The 24,711-nt window shown below is 39.8% G+C and overlaps 3 protein-coding genes across 8 annotated transcripts; 1 reads left to right on the top strand and 2 right to left on the bottom strand.

Annotated features, from left to right (window-relative positions):
• Positions 1-192: 192 nt before the first annotated feature.
• Positions 193-12,091, bottom strand: slc44a4 (solute carrier family 44 member 4). Its single transcript, XM_008331189.3, has 22 exons — positions 11,844-12,091; positions 7,464-7,512; positions 7,291-7,364; positions 6,715-6,793; positions 6,484-6,583; positions 6,256-6,387; positions 6,112-6,172; positions 5,607-5,727; positions 4,927-5,010; positions 4,686-4,798; positions 4,393-4,515; positions 4,184-4,283; positions 3,968-4,060; positions 3,752-3,854; positions 3,337-3,596; positions 3,012-3,106; positions 2,822-2,925; positions 2,549-2,622; positions 2,193-2,263; positions 1,784-1,878; positions 1,612-1,696; positions 193-1,483 (listed from the first exon to the last, which is right to left on the bottom strand). The coding sequence occupies exons 1-22, from the start codon at positions 11,881-11,883 to the stop codon at positions 1,365-1,367; spliced, it is 2,175 nt and encodes a 724-aa protein (XP_008329411.1). The 5' UTR covers positions 11,884-12,091; the 3' UTR covers positions 193-1,364.
• Positions 12,092-12,884: 793 nt separating this feature from the next.
• ehmt2 (euchromatic histone-lysine N-methyltransferase 2) lies at positions 12,885-21,287 on the bottom strand. Of its 6 annotated transcripts, none has more exons than XM_025064878.1 (28): positions 21,212-21,287; positions 20,369-20,435; positions 20,082-20,246; positions 19,735-19,979; positions 19,456-19,528; positions 19,281-19,354; positions 19,053-19,187; positions 18,837-18,896; positions 18,498-18,603; positions 18,283-18,366; positions 18,061-18,194; positions 17,729-17,872; positions 17,207-17,529; positions 16,895-17,128; positions 16,696-16,778; positions 16,409-16,515; positions 16,160-16,282; positions 15,972-16,073; positions 15,728-15,832; positions 15,438-15,598; positions 15,129-15,296; positions 14,898-15,042; positions 14,712-14,789; positions 14,288-14,403; positions 14,045-14,131; positions 13,883-13,961; positions 13,399-13,574; positions 12,885-13,296 (listed from the first exon to the last, which is right to left on the bottom strand). In XM_025064878.1, the coding sequence occupies exons 1-28, from the start codon at positions 21,278-21,280 to the stop codon at positions 13,116-13,118; spliced, it is 3,624 nt and encodes a 1,207-aa protein (XP_024920646.1). In that variant the 5' UTR covers positions 21,281-21,287; the 3' UTR covers positions 12,885-13,115. The 6 variants fall into 6 exon arrangements, with proteins under 6 accessions (XP_024920646.1, XP_024920645.1, XP_016896843.2 ...); XM_025064877.1 differs by having other exon boundaries at positions 18,061-18,197; positions 21,212-21,286; XM_017041354.2 differs by having other exon boundaries at positions 15,438-15,592; positions 21,212-21,285.
• A 112-nt stretch (positions 21,288-21,399) lies between these two features.
• LOC103394085 (zinc finger and BTB domain-containing protein 12) lies at positions 21,400-24,711 on the top strand (the record flags this gene model as incomplete). The annotated part of the gene is made up of 5 exons (XM_025065335.1): positions 21,400-21,647; positions 22,512-22,728; positions 22,830-23,021; positions 23,326-23,535; positions 23,623-24,711. Coding segments are annotated over exons 2-5 (1,695 nt in total), but the record flags the coding sequence as incomplete, so codon positions are not given.

The following is a 24,711-nucleotide window of genomic DNA, read 5'->3' as shown; positions in this document are numbered from 1 at the left end:
ACATTCTAATGTGCCTACATAACACACAGTGCATCTTGTGTTTAGTTCCGTTCCAGGTGAGGGCTAGTGTTCCATTCAAATCCTTTGGAACAATTCCTGCAGTCACTGATGCAGGTCTCAAACCTAAGGCCCACGGGTCTGAAGTGGGTCATCAGTATATGTCAATAATAATTTATTTCTTATTGTTTTTTGTTTTTTTTTTCTGGCCCTGCAATGAGAGGTGGTTGCAGCAGTTTCCGCCGTTTAATGTTAACATGTGCAGTAGCGCCCCCTACAACTTTGAACCGTGAACCCTGGCAAATGCAACCTTAACTGTAGGTAATGTATCAACTCTTTAGGGGAACTCTAACGCTAACAGCGGGATCAGTACATTGAAAAAGAATTGAATGGAGAGAGAATAACAACGACCGCTAGGGGTCATCATTTCCCTCAAAACTTTGTCGGCTTAAAAACTGGAGTCTTTTCAAACTGGAGTGTTACTAAAAAGCATAACAGAGGTGAAAATCACGGTCTGTGATTGTTAACAGACTAAACCAGGAACTATTGTACAAAACCAAATGGTTTAGATGATTAAAACCTGATTAACTCATACACTTGTGTCTTTATTTTTACACTGGACAAAAGAGCAACATGTTTGGTAAAGGTGAAGACTTTTACAGAGGAGTGAACAGATAAGAGTGGTTTAAGTATTAATGGTAATGTAGGAGTAAATACAAATACTCACACACAGTTGAGTGGCTGGGTACGACTGCTCTTGTCAGCTGTAGCGAAGTACCAGATGATGTACCAGACAAACTGACGTGTTTATCTTTTCTCCACCTGTGAGCACAAATCTGAGAAACAACATGGTCACGTGGTCTTTCAAAACAGACATCTACGTACCTGCTGCTGAAGATTCCAGGTGAAAGAACCATCAAAACACGTGTGGTGTAAATATTTTATTACACAATATTTACTTTAAGCAAAATAAGAGGTACATTAAAATAGTTTTATTTGTAAATCTTTTGTACAAAATAGTTCAAAAGGTTTGAATAAAATGGAAAAAAAAGCTATGAAATAAATGTTTTCTGTGAAGGATGTTTGAATTTTTGAATCACAATTTAAACATTCTAACAGAAATAAAGTGATGTAGCAAATATTAACAACAATGAGTCTATGATTATTTGTATATAACACATAATCAACATCAAAAGTTCACATTTTCCTCAAGCTCAGTCCTTTCTTTTATACATTCATTAACATCAGAAAATACATGGATACAATAAAAAAAATTAAAAAGTGCAAAATCAGCAGATTTATTTTTTTAAGTAAACGTGTTAAAAGTGTTGACTGGTTAAAACTAAAACTGTGACAGTGTTGGCTCCTCAGTTTTTCCCTTTACCTTTCTTTGGGACCTTGTTGGACTTGTTGAGGATTTTCATGAGGTTTTTGGACATGAAGTATGGTTTCTCTGGAGATCCATCATTACGCTCCAGATCCTCCACTGTGACAATGACAGATGGACACAGTGAGGGCGGGGCTACTGCAGTTGTCATTTAATGTAGTTAGTGAAACCTAATTGTTGCAGATAAACCTCAGGGTTGACTGTAAAGTGTGTCCAACTATACTCACAGAAGCAGAGGAACAGTGTGTCCACACACATGTTGTAGACGCTGAAGAAGCCATGAGCTATCAGGTAGCTGCCAATCACCACAGTCTAGAAGAGAGGAATGATTTGTCAGAATTCATTTTATTCACTCTGATGCACCCAAGTTGATTTTTTTTAAATTATTTGTAATGTTACAATTATTGGCATCCAGTAATAGTTGAGTGTTTCAGAGCGAAATGTGTCTCCTGGCAGCAGAATCCGTCCAGAGAAGAAGAAGAAGGATAAAACACCTGGGACAAAACAGATAATGTTTTTAAAACAACAATCGTAGAAGAAACAACAAGGGTTTCATTCTTCACTCCTGAAAGTTTTTCGGTAACGATACTGGCACAAATGGAGGACGCTGTGACGTACGGTCATAACCTGCCATTCAGTTAATGGTGATTGTGTGAGCTGTTTATTACATCCATGTCACGTAGAGTGTCATGCAATGGTCTTATGAGGTTGATAGAATCACACAGTGTATAGAGGCTGTTAGGCTGTATGAACAGAAACAGAACACGTCCTTAAGCCAGGTTGAGGTTCATCTCTCCATCATCCTTACCCACTCCTCCAACCACCAGGAGTTTCCCAAAAAACAACAGCAGGTCTGTGACTTTATCCAGCACTACAACCCTGAAAACACACAAAAGAAAGTCTGAGAGACAGGACACTGTGACTCAGCTCAGTAACTCAGAACACATTTAGATAAATAACTTAGACTTTAGTTTATCAGTGACACGGTGGAACCCAATGGACTGACGAGTGAGCGTACTCAAGTAATGGACAAGTCATTACACAGGTGGAATTCAGAGTGCAGGAAGAGAAGAAAAAACACATTTACACTGAAGCACATGACCGGAGCACACAGGAGAGAAGAAAAAACACATTCACACTGAAGCACATGACCGGAGCACACACCGTATTACGTTTCTCATCAGCAACATGAAAGCGTTTTTGGCCGAGACGCAGAAGTTCTTCCCATAAATGGCAATCTGTTAGAGAAACAACAACACATCTGTGTATCCAGAAAAATATCCATACGTGTAAAGACAGGGATTATCCTTACACTGGTCAATGTTGGAACAGAAATCTGTCATTCTTCAGTTAAGCAGCAGCACCATGTGTGCAGAATGGCTCATTTCCTCCCTTGAATTTTCACAGATTGTCCTGTAACGTCTCAGTCTAACTCACCATGATGTAAGCGTTCCTGTTGAGGAACTTAATGAACTTCTCCAGACACCAGAGGCAACACTTCAAGCAGCACATGATGAAACGAGCAACTGGATTCTGAGCCGCTACAAATTAAAGATGAACCAATAGTGTCACGTCTGTAATGTTATTATGTGACAAATATGAAAAAGAAGATAACAAAAATGTCTACCTCTAGTTTTGTGGTCAATGTACTCCAAAATGATCCTCACTATTTGGACCAGGGTCAGGATCAAAGCACCAAAAGCCAAGGAGCCTGCATGGTATCTGAAAAAATAGTTTTAAAATCCAGTTTTAGTATTTTCATACATTTACTAATCTATTTTATAAAGTCAATGATCACTGTTGCTTATGAGTTTGTGCTTGTTATTTAGAGACAGCAAATATTATATAGGCCTCTTGCACCCTCTGTCAGACAAACAGGGAACTGCAACATGTCTCTTGGGTTTTCAGACTTATTATTATACTATTAACATTTCTGTGTTTAAGGAGCCTACCTGAGTGAGCGAACAAAGCCACCAGTTACAGGGAACATGGGGATGTCATCTGGTTTGTTGAAGGCCCAGTAATAGGAGGCAAAGGCTCCAGCCAGTGTACACTGGCCCAGGGCAATGACGAAGTTAACACACCAGAGAAACGCCACCGCGTTGTAGATCTGCAGATTGAACAGCAGCTTCTGAAAGTTTCCCTCATCGTTGTATTTGAAGAAGATACAGTTGGCAGAGGGGCAGTCTGGGTATTTTGAAGAGTCAAAGTTCTGATAAAAGAACAGAATGATATAAAGCATGAAATGTTAACTGTTATAAGGATCTGCTGTACTTCAGCAGCACATTTTCTCTCTATGAAGAATGTAAGAAAAGGTTCAAAAGAAGAACAGTAACTGTCGTCATCCACACCCTCCTGTCAGCTCACCTGAGGGTCACAGTTTTCACTACCGTTGATGTTCTTGCAGTCGGCCAAAGTGGAGTTCAGAGCAACAACTCTGTACAGAGGATCTCCTGAAGTGGCCAAATATCTGCACGTGTAGGTTCAGGTATATACTGTAACTAATCGATAATAGAAGTTAATCTAATCATGGTCAGAGTAAGTGTAGAAATAAATGTCATGTCGAAAAAAATGAAAGGATACAAAGCAGTGACGCCCCAGTAAGCGACACACACCAGCACCAGGACAAAGGTGACCAGAGGGTACACTAGGGCGGACATCATGTGACTGATCGCCCTGGGGAACAAGGTTACACACATCATTTCAAGATGATGTAGAGATCAAAAGTCAACTTAAAGATAATATGTGAACCAGTTAATGGTCCTTAAAATAATAATAATAGAAATGTGATAAACTGACTTGCTGGACTCCTGGATGAGGGCAATGGCTATGAGGATTCTGGTCCTGAGAAAGATGATGGTGAGGAGGATGATACCCTCCACCACAGAAATGATGATCACTGATGAGGAGAAGAGTGAAAGCAAGGGGGGGGGGTAGGTTATAGTCAATAGTATTGACTATAAACTACTAAAAAGTATGTATTTCTCTGAAAGCACAAAGTGACTCACAGAAGGCCAGCCAGGTCTCTTGGACCTGCAGGTAAACATTGAAGTCGGTGGAGAAACCGACATCAGTAATGGAAGACGAGGCCTTCTTATAGTTGTCGTACTCCCAGTAGCAGTGCCAAATCCCTACAAGACAAACAGTCAAATGACCGGCTGGGAACAATAGATACGACTATTTTCCACCTTATAGTGACATATTCAACTATGTATGTATTTATTTTGTATTTTGTATGTATTTTCATATATATTTATAAAAACACAGGTGTAAAATTAATAGATATAGTGGAGCTGTTTACCGTACGCTCCAGCGCCTAGGACCCCTATGATGAGAACCCAGACCATCACTGGTGCAGCAAATCTGAGCAGCAACAGGAAGAGCATACTGACCACCATGGCTATTACCAGACCTCTGCAGGACAGAGAACAGCAGATTATGAGAGCAAAATTACAGGCTTTATTGCAATTTTATTCTTCTTTCAACTTGTATTTTCTGCCAGTAGGTGGCAGTGTACGGTGCTTTCCTGCAGAGCCACTCACAGAAGGATCCAAGGCCATGAAGATGCAAAATCCTCAAAGATTCTGACGCCAACATCTTGGGCATTAAAACCTTTCACAACGTCCCTGATGAGACACAAGAGCAGAGGTGGGCTGTGACAGTGACCGTTCTTCAGTCACAGTGTCAGTAACAATAACACACACACACTGTTTCTCTGCTGAGAACAAAGGGAATCTCTTCAGTTTAGATCAATGCAGTTTGTACAGTTTAAAGCAGTTTTCTTGTTTTTTTTTCTTAATGAGGCTCTACGGAAAAACGTAGACAATGCCTGAGAAACTGCATGGATGTACGGCGTTTCCCTTACATCTAAGAATGCAGTACTTCTTATTTTGTTCATGGCTTATTTGGAAGTACAGTGTGAATCAAGAGCAACATCTTTAACAATCACAGATGGAGACTCTGAGACGTTCCTACTGATTGAAATGCGACTTGTACTTGTTATTGCCGTAACACAGCATGCACAAAGAGTGAAATGCTGATTTCCACACCGCAAGAGAAGAAACTACAACTTCTACAAAGCGCTACACTACAGTAAAAACACACACACACGACTCACGAAGCCACTGACTTTATGCTGGTGATGAGGAGAAAATATATATTTGTTAAAAATTAGACAGGAGTAAATTTAGCGTGTTTTTCCTCGTGGACACAAAGCTCTTACACAGTGCCATTCTTGATCAGGTTGACTGTGTCGTTGACCGAAGAAGGTAAACCAATAACATTGGAAAATTCTGGAGGTATTTTCTCCAAGTCAGGAATTACAGGCAAACATCGTCCTAGCACTGCCAACAAAGGAATAAAGATACAATCAGTTTAATCAATAGCAGGAAATTTGATTTATTTTTTTAACTATAAACAAAAATTGTAAAAAGATGCCTTTGGTGAAACAGAATCACTGAATGTGACAATGTGAATGACATTTTCAATTTATGGTTGTTTTCTTTTTTAGACTAAATTTTATTTGAGCTTTTTTGGTTAACACTTACCTATTCCAGGACTTAGTTAAATTAGCTTTTATATGTTATATTTAAATGGTATTTTTACTCAAACACACACAACAAAAACCAAGTTAAACTGAATGTTTAGAGCCAAGTAGAGAATAGGTCATGAGGACTCACAACAACTCAGTCAATGCTAATGGAGACCACAAAGGAAACTTCATTCACCTGAGGTAGTAGGTATGTGGAAGAAAGGACACAGCTCCTTGTCCAGGATGTCTTTGACTTTCTGTTAACAAGATTAAATCACTTCATCAAGTTAAAAACCAACAAGACTGTTACAAAATGTTCAAACAGCATCATGAGACTGACCAGGGGAGTAGTAGCCAGATCCAGTGATGGCACACATAGGCTTTGATTAAAAAAATCTGCTGGTCTAGCTGTTGGTAAATAGGCTTCAAACTTTAGAGCCCAGTACGTTGACGGACACTTTTCCACACACACCTATGGAGAATGAAGAAACAACGGATTAAAGCAGTTTAACACAATGGTGTGTTGTGAACTAAAAAAAGATGAAGATAAACAATCAGCTTCCTCTACCTGTGTAGTTGGACACTGAAGACCATTGAGAGCAGTTGCTATAATGTTGACAGATGTGGCACATTTAATCAGGTCAAAATAAAAAATATTGGGCTTGTCTCTGACAAAAAACAAAACAACAACACAAACAAACAAAAGGAGATGTCAATTCAGATGTGGTGCTTCTATTTAATTGACATTACAATCAAACAATCATAGTTAGTGTTGTGTAAGTAAAGAGAATGGAAGTACTTGTTCTCTCCAAGGCCACAGAACCAGCCTGTTGAGTTTCTGGGATAAAGAACATGTCTTGGATCACCGTAGATCCATGCTGATGGAATTACAAAAACACACATTAGAAATAGGTTAAAAATGAAGTCTCTGAGGTCAAAGAGTGTGACAACTTATAACTGACTACTATCAAATCAATGTATATAAAATACAGACAGCATTCTGGGTGTGTTTTAACTCACAATCACTACTTTAACATATTTTCTCATCTTTCATCAACTGGTAGTATCGATCTATCTCCAACTATTCAGGAAGTAGTTGATTATTTAGGCCACAGTAGGTCAGTGACTATAAGCCTTCTGTTGACTCAAGATAAGAGCGAGGACCTTTGGTGCTGGGATGAGTTTGACGAAGAGGGTAATAAAGATTTCGCAGCCAAATCAGTTGTTTGTACACAACACACTGAGTGTAATTTAACGAAAGACGTGATGTGTGAACGTTTACATAACAGTCATTCATTCGTTATGGTTTTTCTTATGGTTAAAAGTAAAATGGTTTTGTCAGTTATTTTTTTCAATTTTTAAAAATGTTCCTCACCTAAAATCCCGACCGCTATATATCCAAGGACGACGGCTAGGAATAAGATACAGCAGATGATGTCGGTGCAGCCTCTGAGGAAGAGACAGGAAGAGGACGAGGAGGTGATGAATGAGATCTACAGGTTCATCAAAACATCAATGAAGGTTTAGACTCTTTTTAAACTATTTTACCTTTTCTGTAAAGGTCCTTTGAAGTTCCGGTCATACTGAGCTGGTTCTCCTAGAACAACAGAACAGAACAGAAAAAAAATTAAGACAATGTAAACAAAATTGACATTGTAGGAATGGAAATATGGATTATCTGGGACTTGACGCTTCAACAAATTAAGTATGTTATTACTTGAAGAAATGTACATAACTTAACAAAACCAAATGTTGCTTTAAAACACAGTGTTTATGACCGAGGATTCTTTTACAAGGCAGCCATCTTTTACTTTTGTTTCCTGGAACATGGAGCAACACTTCCTGAAAGAACATATAATAAAACGTCTAAAGACCAAACAGTGTTTAATATAACTACCAAGAGAGGCGTTGTTAGTAACTTACACTCTAATACTGGCAGAATGAGTGCTGTTGTGCTGCATTTCAATAGTAGCTCTAAGCTATTTGAATGAAATTTGAATTCTGGGCTCATGCGTCACAGGATGAAAACCTGTGTTTATATTAACATGACTGAGGGCAGCTGCTACTAAGAGCTCTACTATCACCGTCAGTAGAAGCTTTAACTGTGACCTATTCTCAGCTAAACTGCTGATGTTTCTTGGCTAATATCACACTTAGTGTGACAGACATTTGTGGCCTGATATTAATCATTCAACGGCATCTTGACAAGTCATAATTTGACTATTTTTTTTACTCATTTGGTTTAATTTGAGCTAATTTTATACAATTTACTAATGTACATATCAACTATACATTGTCAACTTGCTAGGGCTGAGCCATAAGGTCCACAGAAAAAAAATCTCTGTAGCAAGACACCGAAGGGACACCAACGTTAATTTAAACTGGTTCCTGATAACACATTCTTTCACTGCTTATCTGACCCTATTAACTCAGACCAAAAAATCAAATTTACTGTCACTCATGTAAAGTGTGTGTACAGGGCAAATACACAGAAGGGGAAGTGGAGCACAGTGAAATTAGAGACAAACGGAGAAGATAATATTTAAATTTTAGTGCAAGAGTTTGTTTTTTTAAATATAAATGACATAAAGGCTTGATTTATCGTACAATTCTACATTGCAAGACTATAAATATTTTGTGGCTTGAAAACTAGTTCTAAATTCACTCATTGGTGGCTGGGTAATACACTACAGACTACCAGTCTGAGAACAGGCTAATAATTAATTATTTTATACACGTTGATGTTTACAGAAAGGGGGGAAATTATTAATTTTCATTACTTTAATGTCTTCAGAGTCTGCATTTTAAAGACAACAGTTAACACTGTGAGGACGGGTTGCAAATGCCTCAAATATCTCTAAAACAATCTGAAGCCTGCATTTGCCTTTTGGCCCATGCATATGCTAACATGCTCTGTGGGTTTGATTGTTCCACATTTAGCCCATCTCCTCACAAATCAAATGGTTTCTATTCCTCACTGTGGGGAGGGCCTTATTTATCCTGACATAGCAGTAATATCAATAGTAGCAAATTGTGAAACTGTGTCAACAATAGTAGAGCAGACTAATATGTCAGGACGTGAGAGGAGGATACAACAAACCCTCCAACAGGATGCAGGAGCAAACTAAACTTGGCGCCGCTTCAGATTTACCTTGGTAGACATATTACCTCAAAACAAGTGTTAAAATACGTGGAAAATGTACAGAATAGTGTGTAAATGCGAGTTAAATATATATTAACGTGTGTGATTTTCAATGGAAAGCAACACAGAGAAATAGGATTAAGAAAAACAACAAGAAACTCTGTTGAGTCCACAGTGTCAGATTTCGGCTCCACTCATTTACTGCTGTCACTGTCATGGTGAACTACGCACAAATGACTCAGGTTTTTATGTTCCCATAGAAGTTGAAAAAATAGCTTTTTAAAACATAAAATTTTGAACTCCAGACCTGAGTAAAGCTAGGTCATTTTATAACTGGGATTGGCAGGATTACAGGAACAACAGGGTGAAGGTCACGTGTTGACCTTGGGTGAAGAGAGGCAGAAATAGGAGCAGGTTTTTCTTTTGCTGTTTCTGTTTGACAGAAAATACAACAAAGCGTTGGTGACATTTTTTATGTCAAAACCACTGAAAGAGGTCACTTGACAAAGGAAAAAGTGACTTCAGCAGAACCTTGGCCTCACCCTTCTCCATGTCTGTAAGAAGAACCAATAACCTGGTTAACGCATTATGTTAGGAGTTCTTAAAGAAAAGGAAGTGTCAGACATACACTATGATAAGTGGCGGCTCTCTTCATAGTGTGACAGGTTTCACTCTAATTACACTACAATACATTTAGCAGATTTACATTTGGCACTAATAGTGCTACATGTGGGTTTTTTCTATTAGGAAGAGGCTTGTTTTAGATCATTTTAGGGTAACACATTTTAATAATCTTTTCATCATTTCATTGTTTTTTAATCTTAAAAACCAACATTAAAAATAACCCCTTGAATACCAGGTAATGGATTGAGTATTTATTTAGTCTCTATTTGATGAGCTTAAATAAAGTGCCTATACAGCGTTTGTGAATGGCACCTTAAATAATAGTTTGTGTATAATTTATAGCACCGTTATTATCTAGATTGTTAGTAAAAATCAGAGGTTTTTCTCATGAAGCTTTAACAAACTCTTGTCAATGATTTGCAAACTCATTTCACACTTATTTCCTCATGTCGAGTGTCTTAACAGCATGAAAAAAAACCCAGCCGGTTTGAAATGTGTAACCCCATAGAACATGAACTACCAGATAAATGTTACACAACAAAAGAACAAAGGACACCATATTACAAATACTGTTAAGGAAATAAACAGATGGTAAATTTATATACAATAACTTTTTGAGAACAGAGAGGTTTATCAGTTTTCAGTGTCTCGACTCCACATTATCCCTGTTGTCAGACACTCAGGAGTCAACGCTTGTCATTTTGATAATGTTTTCTTAAGTTATTTGTAGAATCCTTTTCTGATATTTACTCCCAGGGAGGGTTCATGTTTTTTTTTGTGTCTCTGCAAAACCTCCCAGACTGTCAACAGTCTTGTGACTCGACCATAGGGATCAATGCAACAGTGAGTGAGAACAAACAGGGATCTACAATTGATCTGACAGAAAAGGCCTGACAAGCAACGCGTCAGCAACACCGGGAGTCACAGAGACAAGTCTTCTATTCTGCACATAACCTGCTCACACGCTGCAGAGCTGTAACAAGACACTTTGTTTTTTCTTTCACAGTGCAACGCCTGGTTTGATTAGCATCTATGCAATAAGCCCAATTGACAACAAGAGTCATGTGGGTGTTTAAGTCATAGACACAGACTCTCTTCTCTCTTCGTCTGTAAATCATCATTTTATCATTTATCAAAACATATAAATACAAAAAACTGCACAAAATGTATGTTTAATTGAAAAAAAGAATTAACATTATGTCATCATTTAGTTTCGGTGGTTTAATAGACTCGTATTTTTGCAAATATTTATTGCACTTTTCCATGAACCTTCAACATGTTTACCAGAATGGTTGTCCTGGTTCTGACATTGGTAATACATTTTTAATAAATCTATGGTTTTACAGTTAGTTTAGGTTAATTTTAAGGTACATTTATTTATTTATTTATTGGAAAACCTTCCTACTGTTATTCAGTAAACTCTGAAAAGCTATTTTTTTGCAAACATTCATGAAAAGAAACGCAAATTCAGTAAACAGTGGCCTACCATTATACATGAATACATCTGTGTAATTGTATTTTTGTCTTCCTCTACCCTTTGACAGTATGTGTGGTTGACATTTATCTCGTTACTTTGGTCAATTGTTATTAGGTGTTTGGTTAATCTAAAGGATTGTGAAAATTAACCAAAGTACCCAGAGAAACGCAAATTCAGTGAAGAGTGGCCAACCATTATACATGAATACATCTGTGTAAGCTTTATTGTGTCTGTTTCCTTTTTAGAACTAAAACACCAAAACAACTTCCTTGTACCAATGTACCAACCTTTGACATGCTGCTAATCCCAACATTTAAGGTGGATTAAAGAGTTTATGGGTTTAGCTGGTTTTTAACAACTTATAGAAAAAAAGGAAGAAAAAACTTAAAACCATATTTAATTAATAAATACCAATGAATTTTAATTAAGGGTTATCTTAAATGAAATCAGAACATATTTTTCAAACTCTTTAATTTATTCAGTTTACTTCATTCGAATATTTTGTGGCAACCCCTGAAAAAAGGTGTAAAGCCGAAAGACAAAGAAGAATAAGAAGATTCTAAACTATCTCCATTGCACTCTTAGTAAGTGTTTTAAAGTAGGTTTGTCGGTTAAATGTGTTGGTAGAATTTAAAAGGCTGAGGTAACGTAACGGTTACTAGCGGTTGAACCGAGGCTCACTTACCATACTGTGATTCCTCATTTGACTCTACTTTCTTCCCCATTTTCCGACTTCTCCTCCACCTATTTTCAACGACGGAATAACAAATATCACTTTCTGAGTGGAAGGTAACGACAAATATTTTAAAAAATCATAAAAACATCCCCGCTCGCGTCTGAAGGCGCGGCGTTACTAAGTGAACAAATCTTTTTTTCCCCTCTTCCTGTCCCTTGTAACTGGGCGGTGATTGCACCTGCAGGGGCGGGAGAGCACCTGCGAGAGCTGTGTTAAAGATCTTTTATAATAAACAGGAGGAGTCACTCGAATCACAAAATGAACAAAGAGTGGATTCACCAAAATCTAAAATCCGTCAGGGGCAACTGAAATGGTTTAGTTTGTTAAAGACGGTTCACCTGTCACCCCCTTTATCGTGTCGTTACCAACAAATGTATCTTATTTCAACATTTTTTATTTATTTTTTACTCTTCACATTTTAGTGTTGTAATGGCGGGTTTTTTCGCTTTACAATAATAACAAAGTGAGACCTCTTCCTTTTTGTCTGATTGGGACAAGCCCAATATCATCCAAACATGATAAAAACTGATTTCTGTTATATGGCCGATAAGTGCCCCCTGCTGGTTATATAGCATAACACTCATGAAGGCTTATGCTGAAGCAAAAGTAAAAATGTTTACATTTTTCCTACAATTTCAATACCTGTGGTATTTAATGTCAATTTAAAATCAATCAATTTTGCATAATCTGACTGAAAAACAGACATGCTATCCTTTGACTGATTATTAAGCATTCAAAAAAGAGACAATAAAAACCCTGGTAAACATGAGTTATTTCATACTCAGGATTTGAATTTCAAAAATTAAATAATAAAATAATTGTTAGATAATTATTATGGATGATTTAAAAAATGAAGAAATAAACACAAAATACATATATCTCATGAGCTAATTTATTACACTAGAATTGACGATAGAAAAAACAAATAAAAAATAAAGACAAGGTCAACACATTCGTACAAAATAACTACTGCTTCCTCACATCACTGTACACTGTCTTTCTTTTGACTTTATTGGCACAAACGAACTACATGAATATGTAAAATGATAGATAGCGAAAGCACAAAGGTTCAGAGTCAGATCCAGTAAAAACTTTTTGACAAGTAGAAAAAAGGACGACATACATTCAACATTTATTCTCAAACATAGGGGTATTTCCACTTCCGCTGTGCATGTAAAAAATATTGAGGAGTATAATCCATGGCCCCACAGTATGTTTTGTTTAAGAGTTTCCTATCATAGTTATTCCACAGTCGGCTGACAGTTCTGAGCAGGCCTCTAGCCGAGCCAGTCTGCTCTGCTCCGAGGCGATGGCCTCGGCCGAGTGTTTGCACTTCTCCGATCCACACTGACAGGTGAAATACTTGCTTTTGATGTCCCAGAAACGGTCTCCGTAGTCAAACCTAATAGAACAAATGGAAAAATTCAAACACAATGAGGTTTCTCAGGTAAAGGTAGATTTTAGATGCTGAAGTCAAAGTAAAGTGCTAGTCTGGTGGACTGACCCGAGCTCTTGTCCATTCAGAATGTCTCTGGAGCTGAAGAAAGCGATGCGAGGAAACCTCAAGTCCTGGTGCAGCATGAAGACTCTGACTGGGATGAGGTTTGGATCACACAGGTGGTTGATGAAGCGGCTGATGTTGCCATAGTATCTGGCATCAATACAGTACACCTCGCCATCCTGCATACAAAAAAATATAACTTTGGTTGTTCAATATTGTAGAATAAACATTTTTCCAACAATACCTCCCAGCAGCCATTCAAGACTAAGAAAAATAGAGGGAAAAATGGTAAGGAAGGAAGGAAAGAAGAAGAACATTATTCAAACAAACTAAAAAAGTGTGCAATAAAACAGGAATTCCTTAATTTAAAAATATTTTGCCTTCTGCTACTAACTCGCTGCTTCAAAATGCCACTTATTCTTTTAAAAAACTATAATTCCTACAAAACTGCTATTCTCAATTAACAAGGAAATACAATTACACGTACCTTGTTGTCCAGGTCGAACAGGTAGGAGTCGTCTTCTCTCACGTCTGCCTCTGCATCAGAGATCAGCTCTCCAACGTACCTGCGTGGAGTGAAAGCAGTCATTAACACGTATGAGTTTGAACTAAAGAGGATCCCATCAAATAATGCTGAGTTCCCCCTTACTCGCAGATGAAGCTTCCCTGAGGAATGTCCTGCAGGGCTCGGACCCCCCAGCCCATCTTCTCTGTCCTGTAGAGCTGGAGACGAACTCTGATGGTGCAAGAGAAGACGTCAGTCAGAGACAGTCAGAAAGAAGTATCCATCAAGTATTACTATATCAAGTCAGACAAATATGAATATAAGTTGGCTTAGTTGTAATACGGTAATGTGCTGTTATGTTTAACAAGCAAATGTTTAAAGTCTTACTTGATGCCCGCCTGCACCACCCGGTTCTTGCATGTTCTATAGCAGGAACAGGCCACGTTGCATTCAAATATTAGCGGTGGCTCGATTTTGTTGAATTCCTGCAGCAGCCGCTGGTCCTGGAAGAAAAAAAAAAACAGCTTGAATTTTAAACGTCGAACATTACTAAAACAACTCCATTAAAAACAGCGACCTAATCACACCTTCATAAGATAATGAAAACAATATAAAATAAATAGATTAAGTGTATCATTTAATCATAATATCAATCTCATTAGTAAGAATAAAACAGTAAGAATCCATGAATAGTAATCATATCAATTCCATGTGTCTCACTTTTATTTCATGAATCAGCTTAAATTAATAAAAAATTAAAAAGATTTTACTTCATACTGATGAAGATAAACAGAATCTCTACTGCACTCACCTTGTCATACCAGCATCTGATGCTAAGCTGCCCACAGAGGCAGTTACTTGACGAGCAGTCATCTGTGCAACTACAGTGCTAAAAAAAAAGATCATTCAAAGAATTAAAACTAATATATTTTTATTACCAGTGTTGTCTTTGTAAAGGTAGGAAAACTTCAACAACAGGATTCACTGGACACGTTACCTGCAAGTGTGTAATATTACGATCTATGTTCATTGCGGACGTTTCACAGTTTTCCGAAACGTATTTGTAGTCTGAAGGACAGCCTTCGTCATCAACCGCGTTCACACAGGGAATTGGTACGTTCTCATAACCCTGTGCAACATCACTGAAAAAGAAAGCATTGAAATATTGAGGAAGAAACATTTTTTAAAAATCGGCTTCTATAGAAAAGCACAGCTTCTGATGAACCACCTGCAGATGATTCTTTCAGTCCGTAGCATGCGGTTGGTTATTCCCCTCCGCAGCTTCCTGTTGATCTGGAGTGCGACCCACACCGGCGTATCGACCCGTGCCAGGCTGAGAGGCGTGTCTCCTTCTCTGTTCATGATGTCGATGTCTGCACCTCTGGAGAGGAACAACCTGCAGGAGAAAAGGGAGTCACACCAGAGTGACACACAGATCTAAATGTATCTCCTGGTCGCCTGTGTTCAAAACACTGTTCAATCTTTAAAAAAACAAAAAAAAAAAAGTACACCTGCTAAAATGAGCGTTAAAACTTACGTGACACATTCCAAGTATCCCTCTCGGGCAGCGATGTGCAGCGGCGTGTCTCCATGCATGTTAACGGAGGCCAGGGAGCAGCCAGAGTTCAGCACCAGCTCTGCTATTTCCACGTTTCCTGCGTACGCCGCCCAGTGGAGGCAAACGTTCTGTTCCTGAGGCAGTATGACAGAAGTAACCAGTAAAATAAATTAATAAAATCAATAAATAATAAAGGGTTTCTGGTAAACAGACCCTTTTACAATATTGTTTTCCCTTCCCTAATTAATTCTACTGGTTTATAATCTCACCTTGTCTTTAATGGTGACATCAGCTCCTCTGTTGAGCAGGGATTTGATCACCCTGACGTGTTTGTGCTCTGCAGCCCAGATTATCGGTGTCCAGCCACCGTTGTCCTACAACCAGCAATGATACAAACTTCAACAACAGGTGATAGTTTTTGTTGTACCTGGTGTGACTGTTATATGGAGTTTACTAGTTTCTGACATTCAGGCCCAAAGACTGTCCACATGAATACTTCAGCTTCTTCTTTACCTGTGCGTTCACGTCAACCTGCCCCGTCTCCAGCAGCATGTTGACAACGTCCAGGTTCCCCAGCTTGGCTGCATGGTGGAGGCCGGTGTAGCCGTCATCTTCCTGAATATTCACAGTAAACACAGAAATTCATATCAAGGAATCACATTCATCACTTTACTTTTTTTTTTTTTAAATGTGTGACTTACAACATGATAGACGGAGGCCCCATGCTGGATGAGGTAACGGGTGACTTCAACGTGATTATTGATGATGGCTTCCAACAGAGGCGTCCGCAGCTCTTTGTCCTGAGCGTCCACCTGAGCTCCTGCCTGTGATGGAAGAAGAGGAACCGGCCTGTAAGAATGGATCTGAGAACCAAACTGAGCCTGTAGGTTCTAGGTACATTATTCTTTTTTCTCTGTTGCAGTAGAAAAGTTCATCTATCTTCTTGGCACCTGTATTAGCATGTAGCAGACCTCCAGCAGACCTCTTTGAGCAGCAGCATGTAGAGCAGAGCGCCTGTTCTGTGAGTCAGGCTGATAGGTTGGATCGATGCCCTCCACTGAGACACAAAACACAGAGCAATTGAAACAGTCTACCCTACATGCTTGTTCCGATCCATTAAAGTAGTGGTGAACGTAACATTATACTTGTTAACCAATATACATTGAAAAAAAGTAGGCGATACCCTGAAATCCCCTAGACAATATCCACAAATCACAGGTGACAGATTTTCACTCACGCAGCATCAGCAGGACTCTTTGCACCTCGCCTTGTTTGGCAGCAGGGTAGAGCTGGCGAGGGTGGAATCTGAGTTTCTTCCTCCTGACAAATGAGAAATGTTTCCATTGGACAAATCATTGTGACAGATTTAATCCTACATTTGATTCTGTGATTTTGAGAAGTTAGTGTAAAAAAAAAATCTCATTTAAAACCCTAACCTCTCTGTCTCCTGTGTAAGAATGGCCTTCTGCAGTGCCGCCCTGCTGGGCCCAGGTGGAAGTGCACTGGCGCTGATGGGCTTCCCATTGGGCATACAGACAGTGGGTCCCACACTGTCCACTCCTTCCTCTGCTGGAGGAACCACAGTCTCCATCACCGCTGAGGCAGCAGGCTGCGGCGGCTGCTGCTGCTCTACCGCCAGTGTTTTCAGGCCAAGGCTGCGCATACGAGCGCTAAACAGAAAAAAAAGCAGATAGAAAATGTAATGGAGTCATATAGGCCTATTTTCACATTTGTTTTTTCAATGTTACCTGATGGGTCTTTCGGGCATTTTGCCGTCCTTCGTCCCTCCCGTGGATGCTGTAAACGAAGGTTCTGTGGGGACAGATGGAGGCAGAGAAGGTGTAGTGGTGGAGGACGCCGACATGGTGACCACGGTGGTCACAGATGAAGTGGCCGAGCTGAAGTGGGGTATGGTGATCTCCTGGGCTTCTGAGGCATCTTCTCCACAGTGTGGACAGAACAGCATACCACCGCCGTTTGCTCGGCTGCGTCCACCGTTCAGCACCGTGACACAGCCCCGGTGGAAGCGGTGAGCGATGCGCTGGTCGGGGCAGCATTCGAGAAATGTACCCTGAAAAGGATTTGAGTTAGAGAAGAAGTCAATGATGGGAAACGAGTCAGAAAGAGTCTCTAGTGTTTAAGTCTGAAGAAAAAGTTTGAGTTGAGTGGTCAAGGTTTCACAGAAGAAGGATACTCAATGCCAAGGTGTGTTTAGTATCATTTTAAATACACAGGTAAATCATAAAAAAGCAACAGATTTTTTTTTTTACCACTATACAGAAGTATCCACAGCCAGGACAGCAGTGATGTTTGACCATGTGTGAGCGATGGACCTCACAGAGCACCATGAGGGGGACACGACTGGATGGACGCATGGTTTCCACTTTGCTTGTCTGGCTGGTACAAGCCCTCAGCTGCAAACAGATAGAGAGAAGGAACATTGAATGAATGATCTCTGATTAGTGGATCAATAGAAGTGAATTCTAAGTGAGAAGGCCTTAGTCAAATTGATTGAATTCTAAGTGAGAAGGCCTTAGTCAGAGGTGAATCTCACAGCACTATCTTTGGATCAAATCATTAAAAAAGTCCAAGAAGGACAAACCTCTCCATTAATGCTCTCAGTGGCCATGCACTGTCTGCTCTGTCTGTGGCTGGTGCTGTCAACCCGCGGTGCCTCCATTCTGCAGCTGCACAGAGGGAGCTCCTCCAGTCGCTCGGTGTCTCCAGCATCACTGCCTTCTGAAAACCAGAATCAGAAAATGATTGAATAATATAAAAAAATAAATAAAATTACAATGGCAGAAAGAGGTCAAGTATAACATACCATGATGAGGAGAAAGAGTCAGACTGTCTGCAGCAGCAATGTCAAGGGCATCGAGAGGAACCTCTGTGTACTCTGAAGATCTCCCTGTTAAATACAAGTGACAAAAGATGAACATCAGCCATTAAAAGAATATAGTTGTGGTTAATTCATGCAAAAACAACTTTCTACTTCTGTATTTACTTTAAGTTTAAAGAGTTAAACGTGTTGCACCTCACCTTCCACCGTCTCGACCAGATCATTAGTATTTCTGGCCTTGTCCTGATCTGACTGTGCACATGAAGACGCCTCGTCCTCCTTTCTTCTCTGGACATCTCTTAAGGTCTGAAGATTAGTGCAGTAAAATTATTGAGAAAAGACCAAAAAAAAAGGCAACGCACCATCAAAGGAAGGGAAACAGGAAACAAAAACAATTTAAATGTGAATAAATAAATGTAAGCTAGTAGTGAGGAGCAGAGATTTGCTGACACCTACAGGCATAAACTGTGAATGCTTTTAGAACCAGGTACATGAATAAAAGTAATTATCAACTGAGTACTGCAAACAGAGACACTTACATGATCTGCTCCCGTCGAGGTTTTAGTGTGTTTTCTTTGTTCTCCTGTGAACTCTCCAATCTGTATGTGAAGTATATAAAAATGAAAATTAATTTATAATTAATCATTTTTTTTCCACCAGACCTTGGTCTTTTCTCAAGGCTCCAAATGTTTAACATTTGACTGCATCCTATGATGTATGCAGAAATGAAATTTACATCAATATGAGTCACTTACCTTTTCAGAATCAAGTGTAAAAGGACTGGAGATCCTTATTTTCGTGACGTCTTCCTCATCTGAGTTGTCAAGGCTCCTCACAGGTGCAGGTGCTTTTGAAACAGACTCGACCTTTGTATGAACTAACATTTCTTCCTGTTTTAAGAAAAAATATTTTTTATTATTAAGATTAATTTTTATTATGACAAAGTAAATAAAGTATTAACATTCAGAAAAACACTGTCCTACCACTTTCTGAGCGTTGTCTGTTGTCTTCTTAGAAATGCCATCAGATGAAAGGTCTAACTTTCTTCTTTTTACAACTAGTGACAACAAAAATGCAACAGAATAACCCAACACTTATGAGTTTGATGCAGCAGGGCAGCTTTTTTATTTATAATTTCCATTGTTTACAGCTACTGACTTGTTTCAGGGTCATATGTGGCAGAGGTTTCTGAATGAGCCCCAGGTGCAACAGAAGACTCCGTTTGACTGCTCTGTGGAAAAAAATAGAAAAAACATCCCAAGAAGTTATTAAGTATTTTAAGAAAATAACTGCTACACTGCAGCTGTGATATGTTGTCAGTAGCCAAACGATTCCAAATGACAGAATTTCACCTTTAAAGAAAGCAAAATCTTTTTCCTAGGACAATAAAGGTATCATTGGCTTCCTCTGACTCAATCTCATCTAATAAGGACCTACCTGTCCTGGTGGAGGCGGCCTGTTCATGGTCTTACGGGCTCTGTGGATCTTTGGTGGGGTGGCAGAGACAGAAGATGACGAGGAAGCCGTCGCAGAGGATGAGAATAAGGACGATGAAGATGTGGAAGGAAGGGCAGATTTACTGCTGCAGGGTCCGGAAACACTCATCTTCGCTCGAACAGGGGACAATGTTAGTGATGTAGAGGGAGAGGAGGATGTTGATGGAAATGACTTTGTCGCAGTGCCTGGAAGAAGGGGAAAAAACAATACCGAAAACTGCTCCAAGATCGGCGGGCAAAAAAGGCAACCACATATATTCTGGCTAAATATCCTTAGAGAGAACTTACCTGCAGAGGTTTTCTTCAGGGGAGAGGGAGGTGGTGGCTTCTCACCCTCTTCTACACTTTTGGGAATATCTATAATAGAATCTTGTGATGTTATGTTTGACGTTTCCTCTTTGTTCTCTGTCTCCTTGTCTCCAGCAGTCGCAGCAGCGGTGGAGGATGCATTGTCTAACATTAATAAAGAGAGCAAATAAAATAAAAATGGCAACAAAATTGTTTCTGTTTTCAACCTCTTATTCATTTTGTTTAACTAAATATAAAATACCATGCATTGTCCGGTATAAACACACCTAATTTAATTTGGCTTACTCCAGGTGGAGGCTCTGCTGATGTTTCTGAGTCATTTCCATTAGATTCCTGGTAAAAGATAATTATTATTATTCTCATTAACAATAAGCAAAATGAGCAACCAGGATATGCATCAGTGACAACTGTGTATTTGGTGACAGCAGTTCTGACATCTGTTAACATTGTTACGACTACACGCATTTGAAAGGGCTGCAACTAATCACAAAACTCCAGGTTCATAACGTGGGTATTCTTGAGCAACTGCAACAATGACTTTTGGAACAACACATTTATCTGAAGATACAATAATTGCAGACACATACTGTCTTTTACAACCTGCATAGTTCACGGATGTAACTTTAATTACAAGGTTTTGATACACATATATTTATAACCCTGTAAATGTATACATTAAAGCCCCAAAGCTGTCCTATTATTGCATATCGTGTCCCATTTTTACATTCAAGTCACAGCTGACAATTATTTTGTATACCCATTCATTTACAAGCAAACCTCTGACTGACAAATCATAGAATTTAAAAACAAAACTAATGCAGTTAAAAGGAAACTACTTACGATGCCTTCGCTAACGCCTTGATATTATACTTGGCAGGAGATTAAAACAATAAAAACATAAATACAATGCTGTGAATAAATCAGTAGGCTAATTATGCTAGCTGTTTAGCACATCATGCAACAAAGAGCTTTAAAGGCGAATGGATGAATTAATTTTTGGATGCAGCCTGACTAGCGTGTTTTCTCTATGTATCTGATTGGTTTAAATATGTCCAGTGTAAATAAAGATAACGGAAAAGCGAGTTTTGTGCTGCAGAGGGCTCTTCTACCTTTGTCGTTGTCTCGGACGCCGACATGTTTCTCGAAAGCGGAGACGTAATTTTACGTGCTTGCGTCATCAATCTTATCATCCCCACCCCTTGGATGTGTTGATGGGAGAGGAAGTGATATGCTGATTTGAAATCAGCTCAGGGTTCTGGCTTTTCTGTAAATAGCGCGAACATGCCTAACGTCAAAACAGATCCTGAGTCAGCGGCTGAGCGCGTGGTAAAGGTTCTGTGTTTTATTTGTTGTCACGAGATGCGCTTCCGCCACATAAAAAAGGGCCAAAAAGTAAACAGAGGAACCGCTGTAGTTGATGGTCAAACCACAGACGAGAAATCGTTTCCGACCAACTTCTGAACACCGACGAGGCTTTCACAATGATTTGAAATAACGATTTGTTAAATTTCTGTACCGTACGGGGCATTTATAAAAACGACACGGGTAGGTGAGTGTCAGTGAAGTTTGACATGAGCTTTTGTTTGTGTAAATGATGACTCGCTAAGCTAAGTAGTAGCTAACCATAGCTAATAAACGCTGCAAACAAGTGGCTGGACTCGTGGTCACATGTAACGTAAATATGTGTGTGACGATACGATTCAGCTTCTCACACAGCAGGAAAGAGAAGTTAAAATGGTTAAAAGAAGATCTTCGTGCACTGAATATGGGTTCAGTAAAAACGTTAGCTCTCTTTTCAGCCTGAACACTGGCAAAAATGTAGTTTGTGTAATTGGAGGGTTTTGTTATAAACATAAAGATAATTTAATGTCCCATGGTGAGAAGTGTTTTTCCTCTGTAAATTCTTAAATAGTCACATTTTAGATCCGAACTTTGTTTATAACAGTTTTTATACAACTTAAATAGTCACATTTTAGATCCGTACTTTGTTTATAACAGTTTTTATACAACTGGTTATTTTGATACATTGAGACATTCATATCTACCATACTTAGTCAAATCATATTAAACATTAATAGAGAAAGCACCAAGATAACTACTGTAAAATTGCTTAGTATCACACAGTAAATTTAGAATAAATTAGATTAATCCCACACTGGGAAAATAGATGATGTCATATTAGACTAATGACTTCTATAATATCTAATTGTTTGGAACAGAATATGTACCAACTGATTATTGCCTTTTAACCAAAGTAGTTCTACAACTGAAGCCTTGAATGAGAAATAAACTAAACCATTTGCCCTTGATGTAACTGCTTTGGATAACTGAGAACTGACACAGACGTGTGGCCTTTTACAGACGCTTCATGTTGAGGAAGTGATAAGAATAATTTCCTGTTCTTTAAAGGGAAGCAAGAAAAATGGCAATGCTGTGTTTTCGATTGCCGGGCCATGGCGACAAGACCCTTAAACACATGGACTCACTGAGATCCTGTCAGCACTTCTGTGACATCACCATTGTTGCCAGCAACAACCAAACATTCAGGGGACATAAAGTGGTTCTGGCTGCGTGCTCGCCATTCCTGAGGGACCAGTTTCTCCTCAATCCATCCTCAAAGCTTCAGGTAACAAGGCAGATTTTGAGCAGCATATTTTCACTCAAACAAAGCTGGTATTGTGTCTTTCTTCAATTTAGTGCTGACAAAACATGTTTGTCTTCCTACAGGTGTCTATGTTGTATAGCGCCACTGTGGTGTGTGATCTGCTCCTGTCATGTTACACTGGAATGCTGCAGTTCAACCCAGAGGAGATTGTCAACTACCTGACAGCTGCCAGCTACCTGCAAATGGAACACATTGTGGAGCGATGTCGAGGAGCACTAAAGAAGTATGTACAGCTGAAGAACCCCAGTCCGAAGGTCAGTATCCCAGGCAACAAGAACATGGAAAAGCATTTATTTTCTTGTGGCACGTTCATGTTACAAAATAAAATGGTGTTGTATTCAGCATGTCAAAAGAAGTAATGAATGACATGCTACAACCATTTGAGATCTAGTTTGTTACATTTTGTAGAGTAGATGTCTTCTGATTTTCATTGAAATTATTTTATTAGTTATCCATGGTCAGGTACAACTTTCTAAAACTCCCTTAGTCTGAAGTGATTTACACCAGTCATTATAGGTTTTAAACTATAATGACACACCATTTCATTTCTTCCTCCAGATGACAGCGGAGGAGAAGAGTAAACATCAGCCTGTCATTGTCACTGGCAGTGTTCACACCGCTGCTTCTCCCTCCACTATTAAAACCTCTGCTGTGGACCCTCAAGATGCTGTAGGAGAGTTGGTTGGGGACAACAACAGTGATTTGTCTGCTCAAGACTGTTACCAACAACATGATGAAAGTCCCACGGTAGATGAGCCATGCATTAAGGTTTGTATGTGTGACATACAAACAGCATGGCTTAAATGTCACAGTTAGCTGCAGCAGAATCTTGACTAATCTTTTAACTTCCTATAGGTTAATGCGTCAGACGAGGAGGAGGTTCCCAGGCAGGAGAACTGCGATGTCTTTGCAGTGTATGTCTCTGAAGAAGAACAGATGGGCAGAGACGGAGAGGAGGAAACTGGAACTCCCTCTGATGGACCTCTGGATGTTGCTTGTTACCCTGAGACAGACGGTGTTGTGTTTGGAGAAGACGGCAGGGAATATGACATCGATCCAGTCAAACTAGAACTTGGCACTGGAGGACTTTCCATGGAAAGTCTTCGTCTAGCTTTCAAACGCAGGATCTCTGATCCTAAAATTGAAAAGGAAAGAGGGACTGGTAAGGCAAGGAGTTTCAAAAGGAAAAGGTGGCTGACGTCTCAGGAGAAAAGACTTGCGGGCCTCGCCCACCACCAGGAACTGTGGTATATGGCCGCTTCTGGATTAGGAGGTGGACTTGGGCTGGACTATAGCCAGGAAGGATTGAAGACAGGGTACGTCTCAGATCTCCCACAGATGAACATGAGTGTGAGTGACACTCAGGGAGAAAAAGTTTCCACTATGGCAGCTAACACTGTGAGCCAGTATTCTCTGGAAGATTCCAGCTGTGGTGCTGGTGAAGGGAGTTCAGGGATGGCCAGCATCGGCACCACAGAAGGAGGGGACGAATCTGTTGCAGTTGTGGGCTCCACTTCAAGTGTAACCGGGCCCGTCATATGTGAGCACTGTGGCATGACCTTCCCCTCGGCTCATGCTCTAGCCGTCCACTCACGCTCAGTGCACCTCCTGTACACTTGCCCCTGCTGTGGGAAACATTTCTACCACTCCGCCAACTTCACCCGGCACATGGCTGTACACCGGGTGGCCGGCAAATCCCACCAGTGTCCACTGTGCTACAAGACTTTCACACAAAAGTCCACACTGATTGACCACATGAACCTCCACAGTGGCGAGCGCCCACACCGCTGCGCCTACTGCCACGCACGTTTTGCCCACAAACCTGCCTTACGACGCCACCTGAAGGAGCAACACGGGAAAACCACGGGGCAAAACTCCCTCCACGAGCAGGAGGAGATCGAGAGAGCGAGAGAAGCTGCCGGAAGAATGAGGCAGGAGGAACAG

Source organism: Cynoglossus semilaevis, chromosome 18 (genome assembly GCF_000523025.1).
Source record: "Cynoglossus semilaevis isolate Cse_v1.0 chromosome 18, Cse_v1.0, whole genome shotgun sequence".
Taxonomy (NCBI): Eukaryota; Metazoa; Chordata; class Actinopteri; order Pleuronectiformes; family Cynoglossidae; genus Cynoglossus; species Cynoglossus semilaevis.
The sequence above is the reverse complement of the archived record's forward strand: the minus strand, read 5'-3'. Positions and strand labels throughout refer to the sequence as shown.

What these genes read in the sequence shown, in the direction of transcription:
- slc44a4 (XM_008331189.3), bottom strand. Translation starts at nt 11,883, where the DNA reads ATGGGGAAGAAAGTAGAGTCAAATGAGGAATCACAGTATG. An exon ending in AAAGGACCTTTACAGAAAAG is followed by an intron (nt 7,365 to 7,463) that starts GTAAAATAGTTT and finishes TCTCTTCCTCAG; the next exon opens with AGGCTGCACCGACATCATCT. An exon ending in TCATGGCCTTGGATCCTTCT is followed by an intron (nt 4,799 to 4,926) that starts GTGAGTGGCTCT and finishes TCTGTCCTGCAG; the next exon opens with AGGTCTGGTAATAGCCATGG.
- ehmt2 (XM_025064877.1), bottom strand. Translation starts at nt 21,280, where the DNA reads ATGACGCAAGCACGTAAAATTACGTCTCCGCTTTCGAGAAACATGTCG. An exon ending in TCTGGTCGAGACGGTGGAAG is followed by an intron (nt 18,367 to 18,497) that starts GTGAGGTGCAAC and finishes TGTATTTAACAG; the next exon opens with GGAGATCTTCAGAGTACACA. An exon ending in GTGGTGCAGGCGGGCATCAA is followed by an intron (nt 14,132 to 14,287) that starts GTAAGACTTTAA and finishes TTGCACCATCAG; the next exon opens with AGTTCGTCTCCAGCTCTACA.